Source organism: Aptenodytes forsteri, unplaced genomic scaffold (assembly GCF_000699145.1).
Source record: "Aptenodytes forsteri isolate BGI_AS27 unplaced genomic scaffold, ASM69914v1 Scaffold112, whole genome shotgun sequence".
In the NCBI taxonomy this organism is placed as follows: domain Eukaryota; kingdom Metazoa; phylum Chordata; class Aves; order Sphenisciformes; family Spheniscidae; genus Aptenodytes; species Aptenodytes forsteri.
This window is the reverse complement of record NW_008794883.1, coordinates 2,285,385-2,295,622: the sequence shown is the minus strand read 5'-3', so window position 1 is coordinate 2,295,622 and position 10,238 is coordinate 2,285,385. Positions and strand designations below refer to the sequence as shown.

Below are 10,238 nucleotides of genomic sequence, written 5' to 3'. Positions count from 1 at the left end.
TGCGGGCGCGCCCTGCCTCTTTCGGGGGTGCTGTGTGTGGCTGGGGTCCCGGGAGGTCTCTGTTGCCGGTCGCGGTGCCCTCGGGCCGGTGCCTGGGCCGGCTCCTCAGCTTTCCGGGGAAAACCGCTTCGGCCTTGGAAGAGCTGGTCCCCACTGTGCCGTTTTCATATAAATCCTTATGCTGCTATTGCATGATGATCCTTGTACGCGTGTGGTATTGGATATAACAAAGTTATTAATCGTTCCTTGTTGCAGCACCAGTTTCCTTAACACCTTAACAGATTTTTCAGATGGTCTTTTACCTACAGGGATGAAATGAACTGTTAGGTTTCTTTCAGAGACCTTGACCGTCCTGATTACAGCATTTAGAACAAGCGTGCACTTCCAGTTCTTCAACTTACAGTTTGTGGGTTTACAAAGGCGGCTTGGATTGGGTTGACTAAATTGCGTAGATAGGATGATTCTAAGTGCTCCCATATGGCTCGTAAAATTCTTTTGCTGTGTGTACCGATTCTGGTTATATAAAAATATCTGCAAGGGTAATGGCTTCCTACTCTTGTTACATTGAGTTGTTTAGTTTTTCGTGCTATCTAAGCTACTTCTGTTTTTTGGTCATGAATGGTACTCTTGTACTGGTTCTGAAATCAAAAGTTACGATACTTCTGTGTGTCTTTGCTGAATTGTATGTTTGGTGACAAATGTCAGCAATTCTTATCTGAAATTCTGTTGTTGCAAAAGCAGGGTACTGAGGTTCCTCTAGAATTAGCAAGGAGCTAGGTTTTCATGCTCTTCTGTTGTTTTTTTTTTTTTTCCATTACTAAAGTTTTAATATACAAGAAGCTTTCCTTATTGTTATCTTTTTTTCCAGAGCCTTTATTTCCTGCCTTTTAGTTTTCTAGGGGTGGTGCACCTATATGACAAACTTATTTGAAAAGCAGTGAGTTGAATAGTTAAATAGTAACTTTTAGGAAAATAATAAAATTACATAACAAAAGTAAAAAATCCTAGATACATTTATGAGAAGACATTTCAGTGCAGATGATCACTTGCGGTTTTGTTTCTTTTTCCACTTAGATTGATTAAAAAGATGAGTGAAGATTCTAATAGAAACCTGGATAAAAACTATGACAAGCTCAAAAAAAGAAAGCAGTATCTGCTCTCCTGAGTCAACAATATCTTCTCTTTTAACAAGCTATAGCATTGATAGCAATAATCCATACTCAGACAGTTTGATTCAGTACAAGGACAAGCTTTACAGCTCTGCATCTGAGGCTCTGGAGGCTTATATTGAAGATTTTGATCGAAGTCTCACATCTTCAGAAATAAGCACTGGAAAAATCTGCATATGTCAAAGCACTCCTAAACAAGTTCAGTTTGTAAAGCATCATGCCAGAAAAAAACATGGTATGTCTTCTGCAAATATAGCTTTTAATAAGTTTTGGTGTTTGTTGTTCTTTTTTTTTTTTTATTCATTGCCAATGGTATTGCAACTCCTTGTCTCACACCAGGTGTGTTTTGTTGAAGGAATATTCCATGCACAACTGCTTGCAAGTCTTTTATGGTGTAGTAAATGATGCTTGGTCATGGCTGGCAATATTTGTCATTCTCTGTAATGCTTTTTCACAAATGCTTGGTGGATTGGTGAGAATTCATTACCACGTTTATAGATGCAACAATAAATTCCAGAGTATGGAATAGAAATTGTATTTTCTATATGTGAATATATGCTAAAGATGATGTAAATCATTGCTTAAACCGAGTCTTGAAAAAAATCTCAGTTTCTTTTCCAAAGTAAGTAACATCAGAGTCCAATTAATTGAAGGAGTTCCCTTAAACACTGCTTTTTCTTAGAACAATTCTTTTGCAAATATAGTTTTTAATAATTTTTGGTGTTTTTTTTTTTTTTTTTTTTTTTATTCATTGCCAATGGTTTTGCAACTCCTTGTCTCCCATGTTTTGTTGAAGGAATATTCCATGCACAACTGCTTGCAAGTCTTTTATGGTGAGTAAATGATAGAGTATGGAATAGAAATTGTATTTTCTATATGTGAATATATGCTAAAGATGATGTAAATCATTGCTTAAACCGAGTCTTGAAAAAAATCTCAGTTTCTTTTCCAAAGTAAGTAACATCAGAGTCCAATTAATTGAAGGAGTTCCCTTAAACACTGCTTTTTCTTAGAACAAAATTTGCCCTTTATCCATTGATACTTACGGAATGTACTTTTGGGTCTGAAGTCTAACCCAACAGGGTAATGTGTATGGGTTTGAACTGGCTTTTGTCATTATTAGCTAGCTTGAATAGATAAATACTTAATTGATTATATGAACTCTTATGAGAAGATCTAGAGTAGATAACTGTGCTTGAGCTATTTTATACTGCAAATGCTTTGTCCGTTACATCTAAAATAACAAAGTCCTAAGTACAGACAGACTTTGTACCTGAAAAAGGATGCTTGCCTGGGTTGCATTGGCACGGACAGTTGTGGTAGCATATTGTATTATTCAGGGTGTTTTTTTTCTTCACTGTAGCCTATAACCTTCTGCTAGCTTCACACCTTTCCTTTCTTTCTCTTATCAAGACAGCTGGTTTTTAGATGTGTTTAGCTTCTGGTTTATATTTTTCTAATACAAACCATCTTCTACTTAAGTTTAACTGACTTCTCAAACAAAAATAAGCATTCTGATTATCACTAAAAATGAGAAACTGTTCTCTGAAAGATGTTATCTGCTCATATTTTACCCTGAAATTTCTCTGTTGCTGTTCTTTGCAGAAGTCTCATTAGCTCCATTCACATATTAGCTAGTCTGCATGTATGTTTTGTATAATAGTCTGTAATATACAGATTTCACTTACTGATATTACAGTGAAAGTGAGGAAAAAAAAAAACTTCCAGGTACTAGCTGAGGAAAACCTATTTTTGTGAATCAAAGTGCTTCATAGTTTCAGTAAAAAAAAAAAAAATTAATGCTATAATTCTTCCCTGAAAAACTGCCAAGTCAAATCTTATACAGCAAATAAGTTTCTGTAGAATCACAAAATGGGTCTACAGGCCCATTAATCTGGCTACTTGCCTTGCAAGCTATTGCTTTTAGCTATCTTTTTCTCTAGTAAATGTGCTCTAACTTCAATATGGGGAGAGTTATCCCTAACACTACTGTGTGGGGGAAGTGTCACTACTAGGACTGAAATACTAAGGATGTATCTGCAAAATACACAATTCTGAATGTGCAACTAAAAATGGACTGTAGAATGTTGAAATCTTGTTCCTCTTAAATAAAAACTTCACAGCTTTGAGTATTTTCTTTAATGTTGTGTACTAGGCAAGGAGGGGTAACTTTTGACTGGTAAGGTTTTTATCAAGATTCTAATTAGAAACGGAACCATTCTTGCAAGAACTGTAATTCAGTATCCCCTGGTAAAGAATATATTTCAGCTTTAAATTATTACTTCATGTTAGATCTTACAAATATATCATTTTGGTATGCTTGAAGTTTAGCCATTCATGTAAAATATCTTTGTTTTTCAGCATCGGATGATTTTAATCAGCACGTAGGACTGGGTTCTCTTGCTTCACCCTGTAGAAGGCAGACTGAGTGTGACCCAGACTTGATTAGTCTCGCGACGGATGACCTGTTAGCATTTCCAGCAGATGGATCGCTGCCCTTTGTCCAGCATACTCCTTTTAAATCAAGGCATCAAAGTAGTGAGTTGAACAGGCGGTCACTTAAAACATCTTTCTGCCCTTACCAAACCTCATCACTCGATACTGAAAGCGGCTTCAGTAGTCTCCAGGAGAATGGCAAAGCTGTTGCTCACCAGAATCCACACAAAGACTTCAGCAAAAAGAAACGCAATGTGTATACACCTGATAGGTGTGATTCTGTCTCCTCTAAAGGAAGTTCAAGACCCTTCTCTTGTGAAGAGACCTCTAACACTTTTCCTTTTAAGAATTATCCGAGGTGGCTTACCAGTCAGAAGTCTGACTTAAGTGTATCAGGGATAAGTAGTATTCCCAATTTTCACTACCCAGTCTGGCTTAAGAGTTACAACCTTTTTTCTGATTCAACTAAAGAAAATGATGGTCAAAATTTTAATATACAAGGCAAAGCTTCCTCTTCACAAACTTTTGAGATCCTGACAAAAAGACACTCTGTCAATAAAGACAGTTCTAATTTTTTTGAACAAAACAGTTGCCTGGATCTGAGAGATGATAACAAAGTAGAAGAACGTTACAACTATGATAATCCAGATGCATGCTTCCAATTTGATAACTCGTTTTCAAGACACACCAAAAAGCCATTCAGAGGTAACCATATTTCATATAACTTGTTTTTTTAATTTTGAGGGTATGTGTATAAAGATGTACTTTTCTTAAACCAACATTCTCTAGCCATGTTAGTCTGACTGCACTGTATAGTAGATCTAGTCATGTCCATCTTTGACAAATGACTCAAAGCACTTACTAGTAGTTGACTAAGTTAAACAGCTTTTATACTGTAAGTTTTCATATATAAATCAATATTTAAGCATTACTTTTACAGCAAAGTATTTATAACAGTGGCATATTTAGTACCTTACTGCAATGACAGTAATTCCATGAATACCTTAATAGAATTTCAAGCATTAAATTAAACTTCAGGAAGTGTAATCTTGGAGGAGAGAGATTCCTAAACACAGTGTAAATGAACCCATCAAATTGGTAAAAAATACCATTTATCGTACAGTCTCTCTCTCTACTTTACACAGTCAGCAGGAGATATTTGTAACCCATATACTTAGGTTATCCAGTGCCTTCAGTTTATGTAGAGACTTTCCTTGGGAATCTCTCATGTAGCTACTCTTTGCAGCAGGCCATCGCTCTTCAGAAGCAGGGAGGTCCTCCCATGGTGAAGCACCATCTTTGTATTATGAAATATCAGCAAGATTTGCTTTGATATGACAGATTAACATTGCGAAGTGTTAATTACCTTCACTTCCATCTAAGTTTATTCATTTAAAAAGAAAAATATTTTTTTTGTTTTGCAAAGCATAAATATTGATCTCTCCCTCTTTCCAAGAGGTTATTTATAAAAACTAAGTTAAAATGTGGTTTATGTTGTGAATTCAAAGTGACAAAATGCCAAATATGCAATGTCTGCAAATATCTTTCTAATGTGTGTGCATGATGAACTTTAAATAGAGGGTTATATCTTTTTTTACACACAAAACTTTACCAATCATAAACAGGCTAGGTATAAAAAAAAAAAATATGAGAATGCGTCTGTCATTTTGAGTGCTTATCTCAACCTATTTTTAAATGTGAGTCCTGTATGTGATTGTATATGTGACTTGCATGTATGTTTGCATGATTTCTCTCCCAGGTGTGTATAAAAGCAGCTGTTAGAAAAACCTGTACAAAATAATAAGAAAATTAACCTAAAAACTTACAGTATTAATAAGTAATATTTAACATTGTATTGTGAATTAATATTAATTATATTTTCTATAACATAAAAGCAGATTAAAAATATTAAATAATCTTGTTTAAAAAGAAAAATATTTGTTTTACATATGATACTTGTTTTACATAAGTTAGGAAAAGAAATGCTTGACTACTTTAAATACTCTCCTGGCTAGAACCTTGCAGATCCCACTTGGTACTGATGATTTACGTGCCATACTGCCATACCACGATAACCAAAGGAGTTGTATTGGGCCTGTACTCTCTGTAAAATATTTCCAGTGCTAATTCGTCTGTAGTAATTTTCTTTGAGTATTACATAAAATTAAAAGTAATGTGGAAATAATGCCTTGAAGAGGGTTGGATACATTGTGTCCTTGTGTTTTAGAAGACCAGCTTGAGCTACTTACCTTGAAGGCTGACAAAGGTCTGGAGAGTTCAACTGAAGACTTGTCAAATACTCTGGAAAATGATGGCAGTCCTTCTACAACAGATATACTAGGAGCAGAAAGATCATGGGAAAATGCTCCAGGTGCTTTGTAAGTAAACATATTTTTGGAGTAATTTGTTGATGAAAATGGATAATGTACTTAATTGCTTTTGTATATAGATTATAAGTAATGGTGATGTGGCATGTACATAAAGAAAGGATTTACTGTTAGATTTCTTGCGTAGTGCTAAATGTGATAATTCGAGGTCAGGTTGTTGGTGCACTGCTTTCCCTTTTTCATCAAAGATAGCAAAGAGCGCTATCAATATTACTTATTGTTGCCTTTTAATAATATTTCTTATATATATAATTGATATACAAAAATATGTATTTCAGGAGAAAAATTATTTAACGGAACTTAATTTGAGAGATTTAATAGCTTATGAAAAACAGGTTACTAGTGGGAAGTCCATTTTTAAAAAAAAAAAAAGCAGTGTGGTCTTGGGAAGTTTTGGAGCGGTCTCGGAAGTGAAATTTCAGTTGTTCAGGAGCTGAAAGGTTATTTCACAGGATCAAATAATAATAAAAATCAATACTAGAATTTCCTATAGTTTATTGCAGTTTTTAAGAAGCAGCTAGGTGTAAATGGTTCTGGGCGTTGTCTGTCAGTTTCCCTTTACCCTAGAAGATTTTGAACTATTGGTTAGTTTTAGCAATCTTTAACAGGTGAGTAAAAGTCTCAAACTGCAGCATTCCTGCACGTGACAATAGAAATGGTACTATTCATGCTCCTGTTGGGAGAGGGGCTAATAATCTAGTCTCCTGCTAGCCACCAGAATGCCCACATAGGAGAACATCACTGGAAATCAGGCTTCATTAATGTCTGTTTCTATGAGACTGCTAGCTTTAAATTAAAATACCTTAGAGACTGTAGAAGAATTAGAGGTCAGTAAGCAGAGTGTAACTGTTTTTCTTTAGATGTTGAATATTAATGGAGGAGTACCAGGTATAAGAAAAACACCCATGTGTAATAAACTATAGCTAAGAAGTCCTTTCTGTTTAGTTGATTTTTGTGGCTACCCCTGTTTTGACTATACTGGCAAAACTGGAAAAAATAGTTGTTTCTCACACATACACCAAAGTGCTGACAGGACTACTCGGTGCCCCCTTGGTGTTGCACTGATGCAATATATCTGGTTTCATCATAATGACTATATCCTAAAACAATTCTTTAGTTTACAAACCTGTTGTTATTCTCCACTGCATGTTTAATGTTGGTTTAGCAAACCACCAGTGCCTGTGTGCTGTGAGGACATGGAGAATGTGCTACCGTTCCCCAAGGCAGATATTATACATAAGTTCTTGGAAGACTGTTTAAATGACAAAAATAAGGTCAGTAAAATTGAGTATTTTTTTCTGAGAATGCCCAAAATGTGTAAGGCTGGTAAATATTAGAAGGGGGAATACCTGTAAATTGGTTTTTCTTCTATAATATATAAAGTAGAAAGTCTAACTGCAGTAGTTTAGCCATATTTGAGCACAGAGTTATTAAATCCTATAATCTAACCTTGGTCACAATTGTGATGAAGAAAGCATCTAACTATAAAATGCTTTGCTTAGTAATGGTTTGAGTTTTACAGTCCATGTTTTGTTTAAATAATAATTTTCCTGCCTCAAGTAAAGGAAGAAATTTTTTTGTTATTGATGTATTAAATACTACTAATTTCATAGCCTGGCTGATGTACTGTTGGATATGAGTCAAGTTCAAGAGGTAAGTTAAGTAACATATTTCTTATTTATGCTGTTGCACTGGAATTGGATCATGGATTGAATTTACGCTTTTGATTATTCATTATTTTATTCCCATTTTTACATATTAATCACCTTCTTGGCAGTCTTTAATATTTTTCAGTCTTTCATTTGGATTATATGAACACTTTATCCTTTTCTCAGCTAGGGAGATGAGCACTGAGCCCAATATTCTAGTTGAAAGGCATACTATTAATTTACGTACTGGTATGTTTCCTTTGCTTTCTGCCCTATTGTCCTTGAATCTTAACTGCTCTAAGGTTCTGTTTTCCCATCTTGTAGTAAACAGAGCATTACCCTTTAAGTTTTTCCACTGTGACACATACTTCTGCTTCCTTAAGGAGTTAATTGACACAAACCTAATGATGTGCATGAGTAATTCAAATTACTCTGAATGGTGCTTCGCTGTATTTCTTCCTTCATGGTTTCCGTTCTCTTGGTTCTGCTAGATCATCAGACATTTCTAGACATAAGAATTTCTAAATTATCCACAAATTTTTGTCACCTTGAGTTAATTTGCTTTTTTGATTATAGAATGAGCAGATATCATATAGGTGCTAATTATATGAATGAATCTGTTTATCATTAAGGAAGCTTACTTGCTCTGTCAGTTATGAAATGTTGAAACATGTTGCAGCACTGCTGTTGTAACATTACAAGGACTGACAGTCTTAATGTTCTTGAATTATTTTACACAAGCCAGGGCTGAGGCCTTTCTGTGTTGCTTCATGTCTTCCTAATGATGTATGTATTTACAGTGATTTCACTGACTGTACAGTGGCATAAATTAAGATGAACCAGTGTAGCATCATACTATAAATAGACCTTTAAAGAACAGGTAGAGGGAAACACTCATAGAAATTAGCCTTTAACTTGTTTCAGGGAAACTTCAAAAGTTGTTTGTTTTATTTTGTTTTATGTGCACTGCAGTACACTGCGAGATCAACAAATTCTTTGGGTTTTGGTTTAGGGAACTACTTTTTCCGGCGGTTATCATCACAGGCCCCTTGAGGCTTTGAAGCTAACGTTGTTTAAACTTCAAGCAATTCAGGGAAGTTTAAGCCAGAATGAAACTGCTGAGCAAAAGGAAGAGCTTGAAAAAGTGAGTAGCTAGTTTCCTTATGTTGTATCTTGTCAAAATCGATGTGCTGCGTACACTTCTGAGAAAAACTTAGTCCTTTTATAGACTTGGTTTCCTGTCATCTTAGAGCACTGCAAGCAGATTCAATCCAGTTTGCATCAGGAGCACATGCTCAAGACTGCTGTGCCCTAAAATCCCCTGTGTCTTGTTGCTGCTGTTGCAAATTGGAGGCCCTGTGCTACATTACGCTGCAGTCTCTCCTGTTTGCAGGGTCACTGTGTGGCCGGTCAGTAACTCGACAGTGGCCTCAGCAGTGCTGCAGAAAGCAGTACTTGTAAGCCAGGAGATGGCGACATTCCAGGCAATCCTGCCCGAAGAGAGCCGATGGTGCTCTCCTCTGCTGCTCTAGCAATAGCTGTGTTCTGGAAAAGTTGTCTTCTGATAATATCCCCATTAATTCTAGGCTTTTGGGGGCATGTACCAAATTTTTAAAAAGCCAGACGTTCTCAAATGCTCTATCCTTGCCTCCTTTGGCATCAGTGAGTTGGTATTTTGTGGCACTTTTGTTTCAAAATGACTTAATAGACTTTATGAAAAAGGTAAAAAGAGATAATAACGTTGCTTGCATACAGTTCTTAAACCCTATGTCCTATGCTCAGTAGTGAATGCAGTGCTCCATATATATCTGGATCAGGCAGGCTGGGGGAATGGGCCGACAGGAACCTCATCAAATTCAGCAGGGGTATATGCAAAGCCTTGCACCTCGGAAGGAAGAAACCCCCGCAGCACTACAGGCTGGGGACTGCCTGGCTAGGGAGCTGCTCTGTTGAAAATGCCCAAGTGGTCTTGGTAGGTACAAGCTGAACATGAGCCGTCTGTGTGCCCTGGCAGCAAAGGAGGAACAGCAGGGCCTGCGCTATATGGACAGGAGCACAGTCAATGGATCAAGAGAAATGATTGCCCCTCTGTATCCCCCAGCACTTATTAGACCACATCTGTAATACTGCATCCAGGTTTAGGCCCCTCGCTTCAGGAGAGACATCAATAAGCTGGTGGAGGGGCACCTAGGCGGTTGGAGGTTACAGCACTTGTTTATGGGGGGGATCTGAGAGAACTGGGCTTGTTCAGGCTGGAGGAGTAGTTTTGGGGGACCTAATAGAAGTCTTCCTGCACCTGTGAGGAGGGAAGTAAGATGGAGCCAGGGTCTGTATCGGAAATAGTGTGGCCAGCAGGAGCAGGGAAGTGATCGTGCCCCTGTACTCGGCCCTGGTGAGGCCGCACCTCGAATACTGTGTTCAGTTTTGGGCCCCTCACTACAAGAAGGACGTTGAGGTGCTGGAGCGTGTCCAGAGAAGGGCAACGAGGCTGGTGAGGGGTCTGGAGAACAAGTCTGATGAGGAGCGGCTGAGGGAACTGGGACTGCTTAGCCTGGAGAAGAGGAGGCTGAGGGGAGACCTCATCGCTCTCTACTACT

General features: G+C 37.3%; 1 protein-coding gene across 1 annotated transcript in view; it reads left to right on the top strand.

The window, feature by feature from the left end:
- Positions 1-1,087: 1,087 nt before the first annotated feature.
- Positions 1,088-10,238, top strand: part of CUNH18orf54 (chromosome unknown C18orf54 homolog) — a 10,874-nt gene continuing 1,723 nt past the window's right edge. Inside the window, 6 exon segments of the mRNA XM_009274741.2 lie at positions 1,088-1,144; positions 1,146-1,404; positions 3,531-4,310; positions 5,833-5,983; positions 7,158-7,266; positions 8,654-8,785. Of these exon segments, the coding sequence (XP_009273016.2) occupies positions 1,088-1,144; positions 1,146-1,404; positions 3,531-4,310; positions 5,833-5,983; positions 7,158-7,266; positions 8,654-8,785 (1,488 nt within the window).